Here is a 24,897-nt window from a genome sequence, read left to right as displayed (position 1 = left end):
GTTTGTGTCGAGAGTTGACTCTGTTTGTTGGTTAGTAGTTGAGTTGCTAGATCAATGCTATTTAAGTATGGCATGACTTACGTCGAGCTCAGTGTAGCAGTTTGTGGGTTGGACTTGATAAAAAAATATATCCAGAACATCAGTATCAATTTGATTTAGTGAGACGATCTGACTAATCCGACCATACGAAAATTTCACTCGCTTTATCTTCAATTAAAGAGTCGGCATAGATAAAGATATAATTGTATGAGCTCTTCTCTCCTATGGATAATAAAGCAACTTCGAAAAAACAGCAAGTTCCATCGAGTTAAATTGCAAAAACTAAATCAGACTTCAGGAAAAAAAGTGCAGTTCTGGTAACCCATAAAGGGGAGAGTAAAGTTCATTTAAGCTCCAACAGGTTCGGCTTCACCTTCCATTGGCACATCTTCAGCAGGTCTCTCCAGTTTGACGCCCACATCCTCCTTGTAATCACCATGAACCTACAAATAACATCGGATTTTAAGATTTGAGACATTTTAACATTTTGATACCACGAGCTCAAAGAATTTGGAGTCCATAAAAGTACCTCCATGAGTTTTCCCAAATCAAACTTGGGGGCCTTCAGGATTTTAACTTTGCGGATGAAGACGTTTTGCAGTGGAAAAATGCTGGTTGTTGCTTTCTCGATCTCCTTGCCAATAACCTCTGGGATAAATTTCTGTACCAAATCCTTCAGATCACATGATGTCGCTTGGTTAACCATGATTTCGGTCATTTTACGACGAATCTGTGATAAAATTGTTTATTATGGATCTTCCACAACAATCTTATTGGTTTAAAAGAGAATTGAATTGCATAGTTTAATGGGCATACCTGTCTGATTTGGCTAGACTGTGCGTAGCAAGTGCGCTTCACCTGATTCGGACGTCTCTTTGTGAAGGCAATGCAGAACAACCGCAAGGTGTAGTTATCGGTGGTCTTCACATCAACATGGGCTTCAATGAGTGTTTGCCATTTTCGGACTAAGGATCGAAGCTTATCAGTTGTGAAATTCATTCCCTGGAAAAAGGAGACAAGGTTAAAGATCAAGAGTATAAAATTGATCAATTTGCAGGAGTACAAGATACATACCCAGAAATTAGTCAGAACATTCTTCCCTTGAACATCCTCTGCACGAAGCCGGATCTTCCTGTATGCCTGGTCCTCATCATTCTGAAGGTCAGCTAAAGAAACCTCAAACACTCTGTGCTTGAGACCTTCAGAGGCAATCTGAAACAAAAAAAACATAAGACAAGTTGAAGAAAGTACAAGAGCCACGAAGTCAGCATCCTCATTGAGCAATTTGCATGTACTGGCACTTATCAACAAGATAGAAAAACAGTTTTTGGATTAACCAGGAAAAATTAACCACATAAAAAAAAATTTATTCTTGTTAACTAAAAACAAAAGTGACAACTGAAAACCCCCATCAATTGTTTAGTGAATCACAGAGTTTTCTACATGGAAAATAGTTGGTTTAGTGGATATATTATGGATCTTGACCACCATAACAACCAAACCTGTTTCTCTTTCTAAAAAACTCCATATTTTGGAGAGGCAATCAGGTGGACAATGGCGGGGATTTGATTTGCTATTCAAAAGGATCTCTGGTGCATGATTGGCTGAGAAATAATTTTCTTCATCAACCCATTCAAAGGGAAGAAGACATAAAGAACTAGTGTTAAGTTATGAAAAATCAAATTTTAAGAATAATACAATGCAAGATGAATTTAGCATTCAGGGGCAGGGGGTTAAGATAATGGGAGCCACCTGCCAACCAAGGCCAAAAATTTTGTCCCTGACTATGATATTGTTTTCCAGTATGTGCACCAATTAACATGGTAATGAATTTCTTCAAGATAGCATTAAAGTTTTCCCTTTCATTCATGGCCAACAATATGGTCACACCATCAACATATATTTAATTTCTTAGATAAGATAAGAATTTTGGTTTTTTTTTCAAAATGTTCAAGTAAAATATTTCACCCATCTGAGGGAATTTCATGTAGAAAAGCTTTCAATATAAAGGAAATCTGCCTTCCTTTTTAATTCAAATGAACAAAAAATATCTTCACTACAGCAAAAAAACTATTTAAGCTACTAAATAAACCACAGCGACAACCTGAGTACAGTAGCTTATAAGCCACAGATATCTCAAGGGAATACTACATAAAGAAGATGATAGTGGCATGCCTTGGTTCCCTGAGTCCTAGAAACAAGGGTCTTCCCCACGTTTCTCACGCTGAAGACGGACGGAGCTTTAATGTCATACCAGTCCTTCTTAGCAAAAGGATCAACTCTGAAACACCAAATCGCTAGATCAGAAACCAGAAAAACTAACATCTTTAAGACTTACAAGGGATATAGACCAAAGAAAATATAGAAACAATGGAAATGAAGTTTAAAAATCACATCTTCTTCTTCCCTCCTTTCTTCCCCTTCGAGATCCTCTTGTTCTTCCTGCAAGTGGCCCAAAACAGAAACAAAGGTGAGAAACGAGATCAACGACATATAAGCGTTTGTAGTTATGTCCGTATCCCACCCGACCGCCATGGCTGCTGCTCTTGATGCTGCACTCGCTTTGCTCGGGCTTCGGCGCGTGAATACGGGCGACGAAAGAGGCTGCCCTAGGTCTAAACTGATTGGTTATATAGTTAGAGAAATGGGCCATGTAGTTGCCCATTAAAACAGGCCCAGTAGGCCCAATAATAGGGAAGACAATTGTTTTTATGTTTGAAATTACCTTCTTCCTCCTCTATAAACATAAACAAACAGAAGAGAAACAAATATCTAAGCCATAGCCATTTCCCCTCTGTCCGCGGCCATGGCCATGGCCATGGTGGTCTCGGCCGCTGCCCCTTCCGCTTCGTTATCGGCCGCCTCATCCGATCAAAAGCCCTTCGAGCCTAACAACGAGGCCATCAGGAAGCGGCTTCTCCGCAAGGGTGTCTTCCCCACCCCTAAGATCCTCCACGCCCTCCGCAAGAAAGAGACCCAGAAGGCTCTCCGCAGAGCCAAGAAACAAGCCCTCCAAGTGCAACCTTCTTCTGTATCGGAGTCGCAGAGTCGGGACTTGGAGAACGATGATCTCTTCCGCACCGTCTCCGCTGAGTACCGTGCCGTGAGGGAGGAGTTCCGCCGTAGAGACGAGAAGGCGGTGGTTCTCGCCGGGAAGCCATGGGAGGGTTCCAAGGCTGTCGACTTGAGAGATCTTACTAGCGCGAGAGAAACCCTCGGAGATGGGAGACTGAGGACTGAGCACCTGGAGGAACTGAGGCGGATGCTTGCGGAGAGGAATGGGGAGCAGTTCCGGTTGTTGTTGATTAATGATGAAGTAGAAGATACGGGTTGTGATTTTGGAAATAAAGAAGTGAAAAAACCACCGAAATCATGGCTGATGATAGAAGAAGAAGAAAGAATTCGCTTGCTTGTTGACAGGTACTAATTATTTGCGCTTGGCCTCTTCTCTGTCTTACATATTCCTTAATTATATTTCTTCTCTACCTACTTGCACAACCTTTTTGATATGTGAATCTTTCTCCCGGAACTTGTATTGGTCAATAGTTCGAAAAGTTCAGTTAGCTTTCATTATTGGTAATGCCACTTCAAATGAAATTGTCTTTTGTTCTTTGCAAGAATGCAAGGTTCTTTTTATTATTATTATTTGTCAATCATTCCATGCTTATTTATGTTTCTGTCTCTATGTTGTAGATGGTTCTGAGTTTACTGACAGAATATATTTTCTGAACAAATTGACTAGATTGTTATTTGGTGTTATAATAGTGAATGATGTTATCACATTTTTAACATAGAGAGACTCTGCTTTTTAATGATTACTGATCAACTAACAGAGTATTGGGGAGTGAGTTTGGTTATCATGCGAGATGTGGCCTTACATGAAGCATAATGATGGATAAGATCCATGTAATAACCTCAAATAGTTGGATCATAACTCTTCTTCTTCTTGTAATGTTAATATGGACTATACGTTTCATATGATATGGCAAATCAATCTTCATCACCTAAACGCTGGTTATCATCATTTCTCTGTATAATAAGAAATATGTTCTGCTTACTTTTTTAATTTGAAGACCAAGTAGTTGACTTTAGCCTGTATGATCAGAAAGTTTATTTGCTTACATTTGAACTACTAAGTCAACCACTCTAAGCATCTATTTGTCATTCAGGCTGAGCAGTTCGAACCTAAGCATGCAAGATTGGAAGTTTTCATGGATGATGAGGAAATCAGATATATTGTTTACAGAGATGTCCCTACTCAAAATAATTGAACGGCTGGGACATCTTGGAAAGTGGAGTTCTGCTCTGTCTGTTGTGGAATGGGTATACAATGAAAAGAACTACAAGCATAAGAAAAGCAGGTATGGCATATGGAAGTGGTTTTCACCTTGAAACTGGTGCTTGCTTGCTGCAGCCATGCCTTTCCTAATTGTGGATTGTTTGTTTTCCTTGAATCATTATGATAACTGAAAGTTTGGAATAACTATGTGAATACCTCAGTACTGATGCATTCAGCTCCATTTTGCAGGTTTGTGTACACCAAGCTTTTGTCTGTTCTTGGAAAGGAAAGGAGACCAATTGAAGCTCTTCAACTATTCAAGAAAATGCAGGTAATATATATATTTTTTTATTTCAAAATTTTCATGCTCTTTTACACCTCATCATTTTTAACTGTATAGTTTTTCCTATTTTGATGATCTTAGGAAGATGGGCAGTTATATCCAGACATGGCTGCATACCATAGTATCTCAGTCACACTTGGTCAAGCTGGTCTTGTACATGAGCTAATCAACATTATCAATTGCATGAAAGTAAAACCCTCCAGAAAGCTTAAGAACATGAATCGCAGAAATTGGGATCCCTGCATGGAGCCAGATATTGTCATTTATAATGCTGTGTGATTTTTTTTATTTGTTTACAGTTGTCTTTTTTTGGCATGATATAGTAACTGTATTCTGTTAATTTTTTTTAATTTTATATTAACTTGTTTATAGGTTTTGAATGCCTGCATTCCATCCCATCAATGGAAAGGAGTGTTTTGGGTGTTGGAACAGATGAGATATAGTGGTTTTAAACCTACTGGAGCAACATATGGTTTAGCTATGGAAGTATGTTCCGCATTACTCTTTGTTTTAGATATCATAGGCAAGAAAAAATTTTATTTTTCAACTTGGCAAAAACTCTTGAGTTCTCAATTTGAAAATCACTGCCATTTTGTCTATTCTCTTGAAATTCTCAACTTGTTAAGAAGCTTAAAAACTAGAAGTTGTGACATCTGACTGAATGTTCTCTCATTCACCTTAGATCTCTGAAATTCATGATTCCTCATAATATCTACTTCTAATGTATAATCTTGCTCTAACAATGAGTTGCCAGCTTTTATATCTGTTGCAAAAAACAACATCAGAGTTCACTTTAGATAAATTTTGTTCGTGAGCACATTCAGTAGGTTGTTATAGATGATCAAATGTTTTGTGGATGAACCTAATTATGGTTTAATATGGGGATGTAAGCCAAAGCTGTAATCTTGAAGATTTGTTTTATGTTTGCTGGTCTGTAGATTTGGATCACGAATCAATTATAAAAGAAGAATAATTTTGATGGAGGTTCATTACAAGTGATAATATTTGATCATTTTTATAGAAAATCTGCTAAACAGTTGGACATAGTGATTTGTTTTTTATTATTATTATGCTTTTTTGAGGTTTTTTAAATACTGAAGGATGGAAGTCTTTTTGAACAACTTTAAATGACAGCTAAAAGACAATATCTTGATTTTTGGATTGTGGTTTTGGAGCTTGGTATGTCCATAGCCAATAAATCGAGATAAAGGAGACTTACGCTAGGTTGTCAACTAGTGTTAAAACTTAGGTAAATATTATGTATGGATCTAGGCGTAGGAGTATTCATATAGTTGATCCCCTTTAATGGAATACAGGCTTGGTTGTTGTTGGTTTTGGAGTTTGGTCAAACTGGGTTAGACCAATGAGTGGTGGTTATTACTCTATATACTAATACCAAGTGGAAAGGAGGGGGGAGAGAGAGAGAGAAGGGAGCTTGCCCCTCCACCTTATTCCTCTTTTTTGATATTGAGTGGTGGTGGTTCTTAGTGTTTATCTCTTTTGTGTTTACACTTTATACTACTGCATTCTGATGGTCCATATTAGCACCAAACAGTGTTAAGATTACCGATATACTCATCTCCCTCTTATTTTCTGAAGAGACACTTTCAACTATAGTCTTACAGGAACTGCTTGTTGAAAGGTCATGCTGAAAGCGGGGAAGTATGATCTGGTACACAAGTTCTTTGAAAAGATGCGAAAAGGTGGAATAGCTCCCAAAGCACAAACCTACAGAGGTACTATTTTATGATCTTTTTTTTACATCGATTCTGATGTGGGGGGAGAATTCCACTGATTTGATGGTTGCAGTTCTTGTTAGAGCCTTTTGGGAAGAAGGTAAAATAGATGACGCACTTGAAGTCGTCATGGAAATGGAACATAGAGGAGTTGTTGGAGCAGCTAGTGTCTATTACGAGTTAGCTTGTTGCCTTTGCAACAAAGGTAGATGGCGAGATGCGATGATTGAGGTGCAATTTTTTTATCAGCATCTGTTCTATTAAAGCAGCTGTGTGCATTTATACTAACTTATGCACATTCTCATCTTAGCTGTGTTCCACTGGAGAATGTATTTCTTTTATTTACTGATTTTCATTGCAGAAGAATGAGGGTTCTTTATCCATCTGATTTTCTAACCATTATTTTTGATATTGTTTTTGTGTGGTAAAACATTTTCTCCGATGCTTCTGATTAGGGTTGTAAACAAGCCGAGTCGAGCTTTGGGGTGTTCAAGCTTGTTTGATAAGGTAACCAAGCCGAGCCGAGCCGAACTTAAAATGAACCAAGTTTTTGAAATATCTTTTTTTAGAAAACACTATCTATTATTTTAGAAAACAGACACAAAAAATACAAACCAAACACCTTTTTCAGAAATGCACGTTTTCAGAAAATGAAAATGAAAAACGCACAAACCAAACGCACCCTTAATTGTTTAATTGGTTATTAAAAATGATAATTTAAATTTATTTATTTATTTTATTTTATTATTTATTTAGCATATTGAAAAAAGTTCACGAACGTTAACAAGCTGAACACATATATGTTCAACCTTGTTTGTTTAGCTTAACGAGCTGTTCAAGCTTGTTTGTTTAATTAATCTTATGTATATTGAACGAATATAAACAAACTTTTACCAAGCCGAACACCAAACTTGTTCATGAACGCTTGGTTTATTTACAGCCCTACTTCTGATTTAGCATATATGCATCATGCACATACTGATTATATTTGCTGGTTTTCATTCACATCAGAAGGCGAGTTCTTAGTCATCTTTTTTTCTCTAAACACATATATATATTCTTGTAATTGTTCAATCAATTTTGTTATTTGTCTTAAAACATGTTCTGAGTTGTTAGTTATGCACCATGCACATCTGATCTATTGGCTCTGGGAATTAAATGCATTGGTGCCTCTGGCGCAGTGACTTTAGCCTTCGATACTACTAAGAGATTTTGCTTATTGAACCAGAAATACTATGTGAATAACGTGCACTGTTAAACAAACTGCTTTGGTTCCTATCAGCATGATGTGTTATCATACTCTCAACCTACTCTTTTGCTTTATTACTTCCAAAGCCTATCTTTTTCTCAGTTGACGCCTCAACTCTTTCTTTTGATTTACTAAGACAGTTTTTTGCCATCTATTTCTTATTAGAAAGCAACGCTCTCTATGTAATATATAATTTTTTACATGCAAAATATAATATTGGTTGCTTGTTTGTGTAGTTTACCTTTTTATTTGACTTAATCTAATTGATCTTTGAGCAAATATAAATATTCACTTCTCTTTGATATTCATTATTACATGCTTTAGTAGTATTAATCTGCCTGCTATGGTTCTTTCAGTATTTTGCTGCTGTATTATCGACAGATTATGTTTTTTCAATGTTAAAATTGCAGGTTGAGAAATTAAAAAGGGTCCCTTTTAGAAAACCTTTGGAGGTAGCATTCACTGGTATGATCCTAGCTTCATTGGATGGTGGATTCGTTAGTGACTGCATCTCAATTTTTGAACATATGAAAGACCACTGTGCTCCTAATGTTGGAACCATAAATGCCATGCTGAAAGTCTATTCTTGTGCTGACATGTTTGCAAAAGCTAAAGAACTATTTGAAGCTACTAAAGCCACACATGGCGGTTTAGAATCCTCTGGAAATTATTCATCTCTTCAGCTGGATTCATATTCATATAAATCTATGCTAGAGGCATCTGCTTCTTCCCAACAATGGGAGTACTTTGAGTATGTCTACAAGGAGATGATTTTGTCTGGTTTCAAGCTAGATCATAGAAAATTTTCATGGTGCCTAGTTAAAGCATCCAGAGCTGGAAAGGTAAGCTTCTATTTACTATTTTTTTCAGTTTTCTCAGGTTCATGAATCTCATGGTGTCTTGTTATTAAATTTTGATAGAATAGTTTTTCTGTAACTTATTTGTTGCTTGCTACTACAGTTATCACATATGGTACCACCTCTATTGTTGTGTCTAGGAAGAAACCTTTTGAATGGTTTCATGGCATGTACACTTATTGAAGATCAAGAATACCAAAACGAAAGTGACCCGGAATGGTTTCAGACATGCTTTTATATTCATCAAATCAATTCATCTAAGGAAATTAATTAGAATCTTTTCCTTATGTTGTCATACTGGCTCAATTATTCTGCACATTCTTGTACTAAAGCATATTTGGCATGAAATTTAGATAGGGACATCTATGTAAAATGTTGTAACTCTTGAAGCAGAGACAAGGCTCGAACCTCAATTATCTAGTAACAATGAGGCACCTTTTCCATGGTTCCTTGTCTTTTTTGTTTACAACTTTACATGCCTTAGATGTCAGTTAAAATATTTATAGGCCTGAGATTGCTTGTTATGTAATCTCACGTATGCATACTGATTAACTTACTAGTATCGTCTGGTTTCTTTTCAGTGGCATTTGCTAGAGCATGCATTCGACACAATTCTGGAGGCTGAAGAAATTCCTCATACATCGCTTTTCATGGAAATGATATGCCAGACCATCGCCCAAGGGGATTTGGGAAGGACAGTGAGTCTACTCAACAGTATGGCTCATGCTTCGCTTTCAGTGAGTGAAAGTCAGTGGACCAGCTTACTGGAGAGGCAGATCGCTACATTGGGCATGGGGAAGTTGCAAGACCTACTAAACCATTTGCAGAGCTGCAGCCTTGTGATGGAAGATCCCGTCCCAATTTTTTTGAAGTCACTGCACTTGATTTCTGGTCGAAGATTTTTGGAGGGCACAGAGTCTGTTGCAGGTTCGATCGGCAGTTTGGAAAATGATGAAAAAATTAAGGATTATCAACATGTTGATGTGCCCGGCCGAATAGATGGCAGGTCGCCATCTCTGTCATCGACTTCTTATTCATGCAGTCTCGTTGAAATGCTTGATGCAGAGAGCAGCGCTAATGCCAGTTTGCTGGAAGAATTTGATAATTTGGAAAGCAGTTCACCTGCAGGGGCTCAAAGAAGCGAACATTCCTGTTTTGAGCACAACGAAGAGTTTTATTTTACTGATTCAACACTGGATTTGTTAACTTCTGGAATACGAACACCTTTCCCAGAATCGCCGCCGGCATCAGAAATACTTGAAAGGTGGAGGATTAGGCAAGAAGATTAAGGATGCACTTTGGGCAATGAACAAGTCATTCCTCTTTTTGTTTGATGTTATTTCGTGTCAATATTATTCATAGGAAATGATGTAATTTTTCCTGAATTTTTATTTTGATATTAGTTTTAAATTTCAAAATGTCATTGAAGTATTTAACAAACAATTAATAGCATACTGCTTCATTCCTACTTAAATTGACATTGGTTTTTTATCCCGCAAAATAAAATTACTATATAAAAAGGCAATTGAAATTGATTCTCTATATAATTATTTATATTTAAATAAATTTTATTTGTGCAAATATATTCTAAATTACTAAATATATAAACAAATTTATTCAATAGCTTGGTTTAAGTGGTTTGTCAAGGAAAAAATCTAGAAGAAATATACAGCATAAGAATTTTACAATTATGGATCATACATTAAGCACTTGCATGTAAATCATCGCACTTGCTCATGTTTTGGATTAGAAGCTTGGTAGCAAGCAGCAGAAGTTCTGCCATCTCTCGTCCGGCAGCAGGAATAGCATCACTTTTCTCACTTTTGGAGGCCTCCGAAGGATCGGATGACTCGTAAAGACTTTTGTAGGCATCAGATTCATCCCCGGACCAGCTGATCGGGAGCGATCCATCAAGCACAGTCTTCATTTGCTTTGCCTCTGTCATGATATTGCTCAATGCTTCAATTGTACTTTCGATGGATGAAGCTTCATTTTGAGCCTACGCAAGGAATATCATGTTTGATGGATTATATTTAACAGATGCAAGTTAATATCATAGTTTTCAGGCTGATAACGCCACCATGTTATTGTGTGTTACACATGACTATGTATATATATCCATGTATAAAGGCGACTGAAGATGAACAGTTCACTTGCAAGTGTTCATCTACAGTAGTCAACAATTGGGAGGGAACCAACGCAACTGAAGGTAAACAGATCAATTGCAAGAGTTCATCTACAGTAGTCAACAATTGGAAGGGAACCAACGCAACTGAAGGTAAACAGATCAATTGCAAGAGTTCATCTACAGTACTCAACAATTGGGAAGAAAACAACGATTATGATGGTGTCATTACAGAATGGCGAAAAGTTGGGCAAACTGAGATATCATCAAGCTCGAAACAAATGAGCTTCACAGAAGAAAATAGAATAACGAACAAGATTTTTATCATCTCCATGACCAAGCCATTAAGGTGTATTGACCATAAATAAGGTGGCACCGTGTGTAAATTGGTATGCCAAAAACGAGAACAAAAACTAAAGCTGTGTGCAAGTTTCCTAGCATACCGATTTCTTCCAATGAATACTCAGACAAACTGCTTAATAAATTATTGATATAGATCCAAAAAGAAAAAGAAAAGGACAAAAGCAATTGAAGAGATCAGGTAACACATCAAATGAAACTCTCTTAAACAACAAGGGTTGATATGTTTTAAAGAGAAGGAAAAAACTAGGATCAGGATGACCGATGGTTTGAACTAAAGAAATGCCAAGTGACATCTGTATAAATTCTATAGTGAACTCAGAATTATACATAAGAATTAAATGTGAACTAGAATCATCTGTTCAATGAGGATATAAAAAAGGTCATACGGCCAAAAGCACCTAAATGAAGATTCTGCCGATCAAAATTATCCATAATTGATGGCTAACCTTCAAAAGCAAAAGATGAAGTCTACGAATTGAGGAGGTAAGGTGTTCCAAACGAGCTATGCTTTCTTGGAAAGTAGCATTTTCAATTTTTAATCTGCAGTAAATGAAAAATGATCATAAAACAATTGCCTTGAGAAAACAAGAAAAAAAATTAATACCAAACTTAACTATTGTGTTCCACTTAAATCAAAACATTGAGTAAAACTACACATGTTCAATCTTAATCCTATAAATACCTAACATGTCTCAATAATCTAAGAAAAAAATAATTTTGCTGACCTTACTAATGTCAATATGACCATTCATATCTGTCTGTATCTACACTTTCATATTCATAAATAATTGACAAGATTACCAATGACATGTAAATGCATCAAGTAGTTGGTGTACAACTTGCAACTGATTGGTAATTGTGAGCATGCAAAACCATCATCATTAATGGCATCAATTGTGTGCCATTTTTTTCTAGTTTTTCAAAGCACATGCACATACAAGTGCAGAGTCAGTTGTACTATGAACTGAGTAGCTGGAAAAATTGACTACACAAACATGATTATATGTATATTCAGAATGTTTGTTGCTTGGCATCTAAAGGGGGAAAAAAAAAATACTAACCTAGCAAAATTTATATTAGAATGCTTAGTTTTGGCTGGGTCACTCTCTTCAATGTTTCTTGGAGAGCCATCTTGATGTTTGTGGTCAGGCACCATCCAACGCTTCAAGTATGTTTTTTTCAAAATATTCTTCAATTTCCCTTCTTGTTCTTGGATAGTAATGTTTTTATCAGAATCAACAAAACAACTGTCTTTCAAACTACGACTGTTGTTCCTGCAATGGCTAAATCATAGGAACTTTATTTGCCAAAGTTTTTCCAAAGCTAAAAGTAGAACTGCATTTTCCATCTGGCATGGACGAAACATGGAAAGGATAGAATAATATGTGCACATACTAAAAGTGCCATAAACTAACAAAAAATTCAAGAATATCTTCAAGGGCTTCATAGTAAACCATGATATAACACTCAGGGATGAACTACAATTCTAGAATGTTCATAAAGCTAGGCAGACATCTGAAACTCGAGCGTTCAGGGATCACCTACTTCTAAGATTTTTGTTCTACCAACTTACCAATGAGGTAAAACTTGTCAGCCATCTGAAACTCGAGCAATTCAAGCGTGTACGACCATTATACAATGACCAAGTATATTTAAACAAAATACAGTACATATAATTTTGTATTTTCTTTTATGGATGCTCTGGAGTACAACGACCATCTGGAATATCGCATTTGTATTGACAACCATCATCGAGTGAATTAAATGGTCATTTAAAAGTGTAAAATAGGTGTTCTACTCTTAAAGCATTATTTAAGGCATAATCATTACATGAGCATATATAGACTTATATTAAAACTCTAATCCTAGATGTACTAACTTGGAACCAAACTCACTGCCCCTAATAATCCCAATACCTTTCACAGTTATGAACAGCAAATATCAGCCAATGGAAACTAATAAAGATAACGGACAATAGGCAACATACTCTTTTAATAGTTCATAATCTCTTTTAAGTTCAGCCAATTCCATGAGAGCGTTGACCTTCTCACTGGTAACCTAGGAAGCATAATAGAAAGAAAACATCAACAATAAAGGTATCAATTTTGGAAGGACTGTGAATGTATATCATGTCAGTACAAGTGCACGTTGTAGTAACATGTTGAAGGATCATAATAAAAAGGTTAGTGTGTATTGAAGTCCCAACAAACAGATCCTTGTTACTTGACATAACCCTCAATTATTTTGTCAACTGTCAAAGGAAATATATTCAGTCACTACTTTTTCTGTATATCATATTCAAGGTAATAAATCATCTTAAAACAAAACCTTAGCGCGTAAACCTAATCACACTGAGGGTGTTTTATATCACAAATGGAAAGTCATTGTCTACAAGAAGAATTTCAAATATGAAATAACCACAATAATTACCAACAGTATTATCACCAGATCCATAATAAACAGTGTAAAAGAATGTTTCTGCTAGAGACCTTGATTTCCTGAGCTGTATGGTTAACAGCTGTAGGAGGCAATCAGCACATTTTATTATTTATTTACCAAGTGAGATAAAGGAACCCAACAATCCTATGTGATCCTGGAAGAACTCATTTTAGGAACTGGGGCATGTTAAGTTAGTCACATACTCAGACCAAATCTTGTACCTTTGTTAATAAAAGCTTTTGTGATCCACCAAATCATGCCCCTAAGATTACACTTTATATGATGGATATGGTTTTATATCCAGCAAACATTTAGTATGCAAGCTGGAGAACGCCTTAAAGAGAAACTTACTTGAGACAAATTTCTTTGGAGTTCCTCTAACTTATTTTGCAGAGCTTTGTTAAGATCTCTCTCCAACATATGTCTCTCTTCTTGCTGTGATAAGAGCAGTAATGCTTCAACCTGGAAGCGGAATATGGAATAAGCTTCATAAATTAACATTTAAAATATTTCATTCTTTCAAAATTTGTATCTCAGCATGAAAGTGTTGGAAACAGATAAAGGGATACTGAAGTCGAACACAATGTAAAAGTTTAATATTTGAGATGCAGTATACCTTCTCTTGCAATGCTAGTGCAAAGGCACTTGGTGTATCACATGTGTTGCCATTGCTATGCACAGCATTACTTGAAGGAATATCAATCTTCTGCAATTGAGGAGAGTGGCTTAATAAAGATTAAATTACAAAAAAATAGGAACAATAGAGTTCTTTGAGATGTAATCAATCTTCTGCAATTGAGGAGTAGCCTAAGCATTCCTTGAGATGTAATCAACAAATCATTCATTATGTAGATCATGAAAATAACACCATATATTAAGCATTCCTTGCCTCCACCTTTTTCATGCTATAATTTTCAGCCACGTAAGTCATAATCAAACAAAATATATATTCTATTTTTATTTATCTGCATTTGGGAGTCACATCTTAACATGTTTTTTATTTTAAAAAAAAACCACCTCACAGTGCTTTGTTGTATCTTTTCAGTGTTAATGGTTTCATGTACCTCATTGCTATAACCTGTCTTATCACGTGTAAAGACTAAAAGTAACAATGGATCACATTGTTATCACCACTCGGGGAACATTTCCTTGTTTTTTTTCATGGAACTCAGTTTTTACTTTTGAACTTGAAATATTTAAATCAAGAGAGCATCAGCTTTCTGTCTTATGCATGGTTGAATAACACAGTTAAACTGACAAACCATAATGATTGATTGTGCATGTCGGCATGAACTTCATCACGGCACTGTCTAATGACCAATCAACCACACAAAATTCATACTACCAAATAGTTTACCTCTACAAGTGCTTAATAAGACCATGTCAAATCAACATTTTTGTAACTTATTGTTCACAAAATGCTTGCCATTCTAAACCAAAAGTGACCATTTTTCCATTTTGTTGTAGGATTAGTCTCATGAATAATAAAAACAGAAAGGAGACATATGAAGTCCTAGTTTTTATAACAGGTAATAAATACAGTCCACTTTGAACAGGCAAAAGCACAATCAGTGTTCATAAGTTCATAGCATGTCATCTGATACAATTGAAATATACTTTTGAGCATAAGTACTGGAAGGTGGGCAGTGGACCGCCTTATATTTAGAGTGGTCCACTACGAGCCACATGCCAACTGTAGGACGGGTGATTGTCAATATGCTAGTAATGGTTATACTAGGCGTTTCCCCTCTTTTCAGCATTATAAGCTGGTTTCAGCTTATACTCTCATTCTGTGCAAATTCTCTTAAATCTTTCAAATTCCTTTTTCCACCATTCCTTCCATGGTGCAGCTTGATCTTGAATGTCAATCCATTGTTGTCTTTATTCACTATGGATAGGTATCCCAGGTTGAAGCATTATGCAAGTAAAACTACATTTTCAGGTGACTACTTTGACGTACACAAAAGCCCTAAATAATTAAATACCCACAGGCTAGAAACTGAAAAGAAACCAAGCAATGCAAGGGCCAGACAATTGAGCTGATAAACAAACCCTAAATAATTAAGTACCAACAGGTTAGAAAACGACAAAGAAACCAAGCAATGACAGGAATTCCTCTGTGAAGCCAAGAAACAAGAAAAATGACATCGATGCAGAATCAAAAACATGAAGTCAGACAAATGAGCTGATAAACAAGAAGCCAAAAAAATGACAGAAATTCTTCTGCAAAGTGGCCTCTGACTCTCAGCAATATGGAGGACACTCAATCATGGGACTGGTAGTGAAAATGATAGGAGAGACACCGATACAGAATCAAAAGTAGTTCCTTTTCATGATAGCAGACATACGCATGGACTGACAATGCATGGGAAAAAGATAAGCAGGGAGCTAAGTGCTGCTACATGACATTCCTGTTAGGCTTTGAGTGAAAGGAAATTTGTTTCTTTAGAAGTTATATGGTAAAAAATAGGCATCCAACTTGAATCAAACTTCATGATCAAAAACAAACTGAGCCAAAGCTTTGTAACCATAGAATAAAGGGGAAATTACCACCTATTTTTTCCTTTTTCTCAGGGCGATGCAAAGTAAATATGTCAGGAATTAACTAATAATTGGCACAATAAATTTGTTAACACAAGAAAATATGAGCAACTAATGCAAATTATTCTAGTATAATGTGGACAAGAGAGCTAGGTCTCAAATATTTTTTTTTCTCAAGACAAAAAGATTAGATAGAAAGAATACAAACCCTGTCCAATAAATGGGAGTTAACATCATTCATGACATGCACATCTTTGCATTCAACGTCATCACATTGTTTCTCTCCGTCAGAGGACACTACACTTGATTCATGGTCCATCTGAGATTCACTCAATCTTCTACGAACCTCAACAAGCATTTTGTCCATCCAAGATGATACTTCATCCAACTCTTGTATGATCTTTAACCTATGTTCCACATGATAACTTCGCATTGCTGATAATCCTTCCTTTACCAACGAAGCCAACATTATCTGTATTCCATATCAATTTATGTTTCATAATACTTACATTTTATAGTAAAGAAAGCTATTTATGACAAAATCAAAATACTGATCTTTCACCTGTTTTGTCTCTAAAGATCGTACATTTCTCCTAAGATGTTGCTCGATTTGGAGTCCCTACAAGTCCACAAAACATTAAAGATCATGGTAAAGAAGATCAAGAGTCATGGATTCACTTGTTTGTTCCTTTCCATATTTAAGGCTACCATTCGCAAATTATTTTGAAGCTTGCTAATTGAATTTCTCAAAGTATCCTTCTCTTCTTCTAAGGAGGCCTGTATGACACATGCTATGTTAATTAAACAGGAAAATTTGCTAAAATTGAGAACTATAACCATCATTCAACATGCAAGGAAAAGAAACTGATATTCTTTAAACTGTTTCATGATAGGCAGCATAAGGAGCTCTGCCCCACATGTTTGCAACCAACAGATGTGAACCACAAGAATCGATTTTCAAGTTCAACAAAAGATTTCATCAGAAAATAGAAGATAGAGAATTAACCTAGTGCTTCAAATGACAAAGTTGATAAGTATCTAAAAACATTTGGCGACATGTGCAATAAGTATGCCCTTGAGTGGTCTAAAGGCAGGCCAGCTTCAAACAATAAATGAAAGAACACTACTGTTGTAATTTCAAGTTAAAATAAACAAGCTCAATTTAGCTTCGGGAAGGTTGGAGCATGTTGAATTAGTATGCTAAAAGAACATGCTGCCTCATATTTTCTAGGTTCAGTAAATTAACAATCTGAACATAGCCATCACTAAGCTCTACTTCTTAATGTTCATGAACAGATAGAACTGGGAGTGAAAACAATCCAACACTGGATTGGTCAAGACAAGCTAAATGGATTCAGTAATAAGATGAATGTCACACTTCATTCATATTTTACTCAATTCAAATTGATCATTTTATTAATTATGCAAAAGAAAAAGGATGTAATCTGAGGCATCCTACCACGAGGGGTGTTTGTATATATGCCTACAAGTATGGATACCATACTGCTTACAAACCTTGATTTGATCCAATGGAATAGGAGAAGGCATGGTTCAAATTTCATTCCTCACTAAGAATGTCAAACTCCAAATGATTAAACTAAGTTTCCATGACCTGTAATTCTGAACTGCTAGAAAGAACAGTAGTTATGTTCTTAATTTGTTTACAAAAAATAGAACCACAATCTGAAAAGAGAGCAATACAAACTTTAGAGCAGTTTGTTTGATGGCATAAACAACAGTGTTTCTCTAAGAAATTTGTTTGATGGCATGCTTCAAACTAGAAATTATGTTTTCATATGAAACCATACAGTATCCATTCGCATATAAAGTAGCTTTTGATATTATTAAAACTACAAGACAGATTTATCTGAAGCCAGTAAGGTGAAATCCAGAATCCAACATATTATTATACTATGATTTGACTGTCTTTGCTTAAATATGAGTTCCATTGGGTTCGTGAATTTCTGAAAGTGCATGGTCATAAGAAAATAACATGGTTACTTTACAATGTATTTGGAAGTGGAGGTTTCCTCATCATTGTTATAAATCCATCTTTCTGGAGGATCATCAAGCAGGCAACTACACATGTCCAGCAATGGTATATCTGCAGAAAGCCCAGTATCTCGTTCTCGGATCTTGTAAAACTTACTTACTACCTGAAAAAGGATGGAAATGTATAAATCAAAGAAAACATATTTATGAGGTCTACATGGAAACTATGGCACATGCAAGACATACCAGACCATTGACTCAATAACAACAAGAAAGAGAAAAAACACAAAATGCCTGTCATTCTAGTTTCAAAGGAATTAGTCATAACAAGGCCTCTAATTATTAGGTAATACTGAATAAACTACATTCTAATTATGACAGTAGTTTGTAATACATCATCCAAGCTGAAACTAGTTTTTCTATAGTTTGTTAACAATGATTTCCACCATGACCTGTTGACAACAAAATGGCCACAAAAGAAACCTAGAGCATAATATAGATCAGTAATGTCAAAGAAAAGACCACAATTGCAGCAGGCAATGGTTAGAACAAAAAGAAAAACCTCAGCAATTTCACAACCTCAGATTCAGCCAGATCATCTTTCTACCCACTGAATTGATCTCAGCATCATCATATCAGTTATGAATACAAATACTAATGCACACAAAACCCTGGTTTCCTCCCTAATGCCAGCTTCAATTTTGAATCATCTCACAATGATGGTTCAGAGTCTTTAGACTGCAAAGCAACTTACAAGTTGTTCCTCAAGAAAGTTGGAGCAGTGCTACTCTTCAGATAATGTGCAAACATAATTCTCTAATGAAAATTAACCAAGCCTGTGTTAAACAAGTATTATTTCATTGAAAAGTTCACAGGTTTGAAGAATTTTGGAAATTTTAGTTCGACAACACATGCTAGTCATTTAGTCAAGAAGCTAAAATTAAACTGAAAACAGAGGAAGTTGAAGATGATAATTGGAAAATTGAATAAATTCAAGTTGTTATTTTAGTCATAAAGAAATGGCTCGTCACATGTCACTGGTATGCAAGTAACTTGAAATAAAATTGGAGACCAAACTCCAGAATCCCGTTGAATTTTTCTTTCAAGACAAAGTATGGTATCTCTAGAATATTGTTTGCTATGTAGAAAAATTCTCATTTCTCAGTCCAATGTTTAAAAATTAAATGTTGTTTCTTCAGTCTTCACATGACCTTATATTTTATAGTGAGATGCCTTTTAGTTGGAAATGGACAAATCAGGATCACAGAGAACATTGACGTTGGAGATCCATGCTACTGTTACATCTGAATGATTTCTTGAAGAAAAAAAAGAAGTAAAAGCACTAAAATGTTATATTACTATGCAAAAGATGAAAAATATTGAGAGTGAGCAATTGTTAAGAGTTGAGACAAGTAGAGAGCATGAGAGAAAATTTACCTTCGGACAAGATTCACTTTGCCTTTTTAATTCTTCCAATTCCACCTGTAAGGAATTATTAAGTTTTTTCCCCTCAAGGAATGCTGATTCAAGTTCCTCTAATCTGCAAGAGATGTCAATTACTTCTTAAAATGATATTTGTACCATATCATGATCAACCAATGAAACCAATATATAAAGTCGCAGTGTGATCCAACCATTAAAAGCACAGAACACCATCGTTTCAAGATATGGGTACCTAACTACCAGAATATGGGTTTACCTAATACTTGTACACAAGCTGCTAGCAGATATAGAAACGTATTTAAGAAAAGTTAAGACAAATCAGAAATGATTCAATCAGAGTATGAAGACAATTTTTTGGCCAAAAGTAACTAGAAAAGCAAGAAAAAGGAATATAATACTTGTCAACCATCATGCCACAGAATATCATACATTTGAATGCTATATCAGCCGAAGAAATAACTAGTAAAGCTTTATGTATTTTTCATATTATCAAATCTGCTTTTGCTGCAAAAGTTGAGTTAGAAAGCACTGAAGTTAGTTATACATTCTATAAGATATTATCTTTGGTAGCAGGGTCAAGCAAGGTTGCCTGATATCACAGATTTTTTTCTGAAAGGAATACATTGGTTATTTGCCAGTAGAATCTAAATTGTAATTTCAAACTTGACGTAGAAGAGCATCTTTCTTTTTTTTATTATACTTATTTGGTGTCAAAAAAGGTACAAACAAATACCAAACTAACAGGTATTTTGGATAGGATGGTTGATGGTTCATCTTTTAAGTTTACATCTAAGTTGTTGAATCTTCAAGCTTGGAACCCCGAGCAAATCACCATTAAATAGTATGCCAACGGTGTATATGTACAAAATATTCCTGAAGGAGCAGGGATGTTATGTCTGGAAGCACTAGCACACAGAGCACTGAAGCAATTTACTGTAAAGACACTGCATTTTCAGAGTCCTATCATGTAGAACATTGTATAGCCTATTATGTGAAGGTCAGTTTGCAGGCTCAAAGGAATTTATACTGAAGAGTAATTCGTAACAGCACAAGTTTCTCAGTGTTTGTCTTGCATGATGATGTCAATTTCTTCAGAACTTTATCTTGTGACTATTAATATGCATTAGTTTTGACAATAAACCATTAAGAAACAGATGAATACTTCTTCTCAAAATTATTGATTTTTTCTGACATAGCTTCTTCATGCTCTTTAGCCTTCTCAGCCTGTCAAAATTATACAACATATAGTGTCAAAGTATTATTTCTATTTATATCAAAAGGAGCAACGAAAAAATGAGAAAGACAATGATTAGAACCTCCATTAGGGAGTTATCTCGTTCAGCAAAAGCAGCTACCACACAACCTTGAAAAAATTTCACTTGTTTCTCTGCTTCCTTGTTCTGCCAAACAATGTTAGAGAGCTAGGAAACTTTAAAGAAGCTAAAGAACCATTCATGTCCACGAATTTAGATTCACTTAAAAGATTTGACTTAAAGCAAATATTTTATACAGGAAGAAAAATAAAAATGTCAATTCTGAGAAAATATTAAATGCTAGACTACCTCTGTATTGATGCAACCTGTGAATCAACGGTTCAAAAAGTTTTGGGTAAAACAAATAGACTTGAATTTTAAATTATAATTTAATTTGGAATTGTAAGTGGTGTTTAACATCATTTAAAGTTATTTGGTAGTCTGTGCAATTTCAGAAAAAAGGTTTATTATTCGAGCTATTTTTGGTAGACAATTCTGTTTTCTTGTCATAGTTAATTAATTTCCTAAGTTGTCAAGTCTTATAAGGTAAGTGAGTTTTTTTAACCCCATTTGATTAATTGTATTTTCCAATTTTGATTGGGGTTGGCACCATTAAAAAGACCAAAACTCCCTCATATATTATATTCATATATATACACCCAGATACTTTTAGTTTAGCCCATTTAATAATTTTTTAAGATGAAAATAAAACCACATTAATGAATTTTTTTAGTGATGTAATCTGCTGTCATAGTTAGAGATAGACATGATATCAATCCATCATCCATGTATATGAGCATCATCATCTGAAGTCTCAGATCTGTTTTTAGCCTGAATTACTGATCAAACACAAAGTTTCATTTATAGGATAAAAATACCATAAGATTAAATTGATAGACATATACACATATTGATTAAATTGAATTTTGGAAATTTACTAATTTTATTATTCAGGAACTTACTAATTTAAATTTTGTTCATTGTAGTATACATGTTTATAGAAAACAAAAAATTGCCTGCTCTAGCCAAGAGGCATGGGCACTATCATTATCTCAACAGCAATTGAACACCATATTATGCTATCTTATTTGTCTGAAGTCATATCAAATTTCAAAACTTTGCTGTTTACATATCAACCAATTACAAAAGGCTGTCATCCCTAATTATGGAGGTAAATAAATGACATTTAGTATGTGACCACAAACTAGATGAATATCAAATATTAGATTAGGATATGTAGGATCTGTGCATTGGAATGAGAAATTCCTACAAGATTGATGAAAGAAATGTCAATGATTGAAAGTTTCAAGTCATGTCTTTCCCGAATTAGTCAAATGTAATTTTTACTAAATATTGGAGAAACACTATTTTGATCCATGTAATCAGTTGTTCTTTTAAATTCCAATATGAAGCCTAAGTTAAAAGGTCAAATCAACATTCATCCCGATCCCTAAATGCCAACCAGAATATTTAACATCATATAGATTTCAATGTTTTGAGAAAATTTTTGAATAATAGAGCACCATATCTATAGGTTCTAAATGGAAGCAAGAATAAGAATGTGCAGTACGTAAAAACAGTTGGGAGCCTTGTGAACTACAATTTTCTGCATGACTATAATAATTGCAATTTTTACCTAAGCCATTGGCCTCTGTCCTATAGATGAACCATATCAGATTAGATAGAGGATAGAGCACTTTTACTATTTAAGAACCTTGTCAACTACACTAAGCTTCAAGATAATCATATTGCAAATTAGTTACACTGTTTTGATAGAGTATATATGTACCTTTATAACTTCAGCAGCATGTAAATCAGCTAGCTGGCTCTGGAAGTAAATCATAAAGAATAAGAAAAAACATTATCAGATTTATTATTCACGGGACAAAATATCACAAACCTTTATGTGATAAGCTTCAGAAAGCTCCTCTTGAAGGTTCTGCTTCTCTCTAATGCATCCAGCCAATTTCTTTTTCAAGTCCACAATTTCCTGCTCTAAACCAGCTGTCCTGATAAGGGTTCCAGATAGCTGAAACTGATATTAATGAAAACCCCAAGCACAAAGCAAACTGTGGGCTAAAATATAATAATCATTCAATGCACCTCTGAAAATGCATTCGAGTTGCTACTGCAAGATAACTAGGACCAGCTTGTTGCATGCACAACTGCTCAATATCCTTCCTGAGTTGATCGCGCTCTTCAAAATACAAGTTGCATGTATGTTGTTAATAAACTTACGGCTAACTGGAAGAAATCCAAACTGTAGACCAAACTGTAGACAGCAACAATGTAACTAGTCCACACTCATGCATTTTACCCCATTATTTTCACATATTACTAACATGAATGCTACACATATAGGGACGTCTTAGCCAGATGCATGCGTGATGTATCACCCATCATTGAAGAGGATGAATCTACCCTAGACAACTCAGAAGTTTTCAGTAGGTTGAACTGTGCAAAGTTTGAATTACAACTGAAATTTTAATCTATTACTAAATAGAATGGTTGCGCGGTTGCGCCCACCAAATTTGATGAATCCATAATGAGGCTAAATTGATTAATGGTAGAATGATCAAAGATCAGCTGAAGAATGAAGTTGAGAACAATAAGATCAATGAAAGACAAAATATATTATAGAAATGCATGTAAAAAGTTAAAGATCATACCATATTGAAGCTGTTCAATCTGGTAGAGAAGAGTGTGCTCGTTGTTTCCTCTTTCATCCATTACTGACAAAAATATATGAAAAGTATTATCTTCCTCCTAACAACTAAAAATAAAATCTAGTGCCATATTTGTAGGATCCAGAATGCAGAAGGAACTGAGACACTACTAGCATCGGATATTCTACTAACCAAAAATCAAAAATTTTGAAAACAACTAAACTATAAAGTGTAGATTTGAATATCATAGAAGGTTGAGATGACCAATTGAAACCTCCAAGCAGAGCAAGAGTTCAAAATGAAACAAAAAACAAACAAATATCCTTCTAAACTTTTCGTGGTAATTAGAAAGTTAAAGCTTTTGTCATTGGTTGTGGTTGAAATTTAAGCATCTTGTATATTTTTGCTAACCTATGACTTCAAAAACCACCTTAATCTTTTAAACCCCATAGTTTATTGAATTACTTACTAGACTTCAAAATCACTTATAAGTTTACATACATCAGATGCAATTAGACTTCAAAATTTTACTTTATTATTCCAAGAGAATCATTGATTTTCTTGCAAAAGGAAAATTAGTAAGCACATTAAAATTCTACTCAAATGACAAAATAAACTACAGTTCAAGTGGTTTTGTTATAAGAATACATTATACACTAATGTAACCTCTACCCGTCAATTCATAAGCTAAATGAAAGTTGTCATTAAATTATTAACTTCTCAATGATATCAGGACATCTACACGTTGCAGTTTTTGTAGAATTATCCATAACTATAATATACATTAACTGGAAAAAGACAATTAAATATAGCTATAACACTAGTGACGTAAGGAACAAATTACGATGGATAATCCATCGTTTCATAATTTTTGAGATGAGAAAAAGAAACTGAAAGGTTATGATCAAAATGGACCAGGGGACAGAAAATTCTGTTTTACAGCTGAAGATAGTTTCCCCCAAAAAATCCATACCCCAATTTGTAGCAGTGGATAATCCTTCACAATTTCAATAGCCCTTCTCAGGGTCTTCCTTGTATTGGGATCTACAGAGACCCTAGTTCAATAAACAACCCAAACAAATACAAGCCGGTGCGTTGATCGTATGTATAACTGCTAAATAATTACTTTACGATAACGCAAAGGAAGATTCCTCCTTCTAGATGGGTCTTTTTTGGTTTGCTTCTAAGAAACAAGTCTCGGTAACGACATCCAGTACGAGCCGAAGAATAGGGTAAGGGATGCAAGGGAGGGTGAAACGAGGAGAAAAGGAGATCGATGTCCTCCCCAAACCGTCGGCGTCTACCGGCGGACTCTCCGGCGGAAAGGGAACGGAAAGAGGGAAGGAAACTAAAGAAGACTTACCAGGAGAACGATGGGGACGCCGAGGAGCTTGCGAGTTGCGATGACCTCGTCACGAAACTACCGTAGGCTTCTTCACTTTTCTTTTATAAATTGCTCCTCGAAGTTAGAACAAATTGTACATGTAAGCTTGGGCTATGGGCTTAATCTCAACATGAAAATGGGCTCACTACACAGGCCCATTAACTCGGCAATCGAATCGCCTCCAACCA

At 35.3% G+C, this 24,897-nt stretch overlaps 3 protein-coding genes across 7 annotated transcripts; 1 reads left to right on the top strand and 2 right to left on the bottom strand.

Annotated features, from left to right (window-relative positions):
* Positions 1 to 184: 184 nt before the first annotated feature.
* LOC121970397 (40S ribosomal protein S3a-like) lies at positions 185 to 2,647 on the bottom strand. Its single transcript, XM_042521103.1, has 7 exons — positions 2,564 to 2,647; positions 2,434 to 2,481; positions 2,215 to 2,320; positions 1,114 to 1,251; positions 856 to 1,041; positions 569 to 769; positions 185 to 482 (listed from the first exon to the last, which is right to left on the bottom strand). Exons 1-7 carry the CDS (start codon positions 2,572 to 2,574, stop codon positions 387 to 389), a joined length of 786 nt encoding a protein of 261 aa, XP_042377037.1. The 5' UTR covers positions 2,575 to 2,647; the 3' UTR covers positions 185 to 386.
* Positions 2,648 to 2,786: 139 nt separating this feature from the next.
* Positions 2,787 to 9,977, top strand: LOC121970395 (pentatricopeptide repeat-containing protein At5g67570, chloroplastic). Its single transcript, XM_042521100.1, has 9 exons — positions 2,787 to 3,459; positions 4,209 to 4,400; positions 4,568 to 4,649; positions 4,743 to 4,934; positions 5,034 to 5,147; positions 6,304 to 6,397; positions 6,471 to 6,628; positions 8,057 to 8,488; positions 9,085 to 9,977. The coding sequence occupies exons 1-9, from the start codon at positions 2,846 to 2,848 to the stop codon at positions 9,790 to 9,792; spliced, it is 2,586 nt and encodes an 861-aa protein (XP_042377034.1). The 5' UTR covers positions 2,787 to 2,845; the 3' UTR covers positions 9,793 to 9,977.
* Positions 9,978 to 10,086: 109 nt separating this feature from the next.
* LOC121970392 (paramyosin-like) lies at positions 10,087 to 24,847 on the bottom strand. Of its 5 annotated transcripts, XM_042521095.1 has the most exons (19): positions 24,452 to 24,658; positions 24,299 to 24,369; positions 23,329 to 23,391; positions 22,763 to 22,856; positions 22,560 to 22,668; positions 22,449 to 22,487; positions 20,723 to 20,806; positions 20,569 to 20,630; positions 19,401 to 19,503; positions 17,978 to 18,127; positions 16,680 to 16,748; positions 16,534 to 16,590; positions 16,180 to 16,443; positions 14,047 to 14,136; positions 13,782 to 13,892; positions 12,979 to 13,049; positions 12,053 to 12,274; positions 11,438 to 11,531; positions 10,087 to 10,502 (listed from the first exon to the last, which is right to left on the bottom strand). In XM_042521095.1, exons 3-19 carry the CDS (start codon positions 23,387 to 23,389, stop codon positions 10,206 to 10,208), a joined length of 1,977 nt encoding a protein of 658 aa, XP_042377029.1. In that variant the 5' UTR covers positions 23,390 to 23,391; positions 24,299 to 24,369; positions 24,452 to 24,658; the 3' UTR covers positions 10,087 to 10,205. The 5 variants fall into 5 exon arrangements, with proteins under 5 accessions (XP_042377029.1, XP_042377030.1, XP_042377028.1 ...); XM_042521096.1 differs by lacking the exons at positions 24,299 to 24,369; positions 24,452 to 24,658 and adding an exon at positions 24,689 to 24,847 and having other exon boundaries at positions 12,053 to 12,265; XM_042521094.1 differs by lacking the exons at positions 24,299 to 24,369; positions 24,452 to 24,658 and adding an exon at positions 24,689 to 24,846.
* Between the last annotated feature and the right edge of the window lie 50 nt (positions 24,848 to 24,897).

This window comes from Zingiber officinale, chromosome 4A (genome assembly GCF_018446385.1).
Source record: "Zingiber officinale cultivar Zhangliang chromosome 4A, Zo_v1.1, whole genome shotgun sequence".
NCBI lineage: Eukaryota > Viridiplantae > Streptophyta > Magnoliopsida > Zingiberales > Zingiberaceae > Zingiber > Zingiber officinale.
This window is presented reverse-complemented; position numbering and strand designations above follow the sequence as displayed.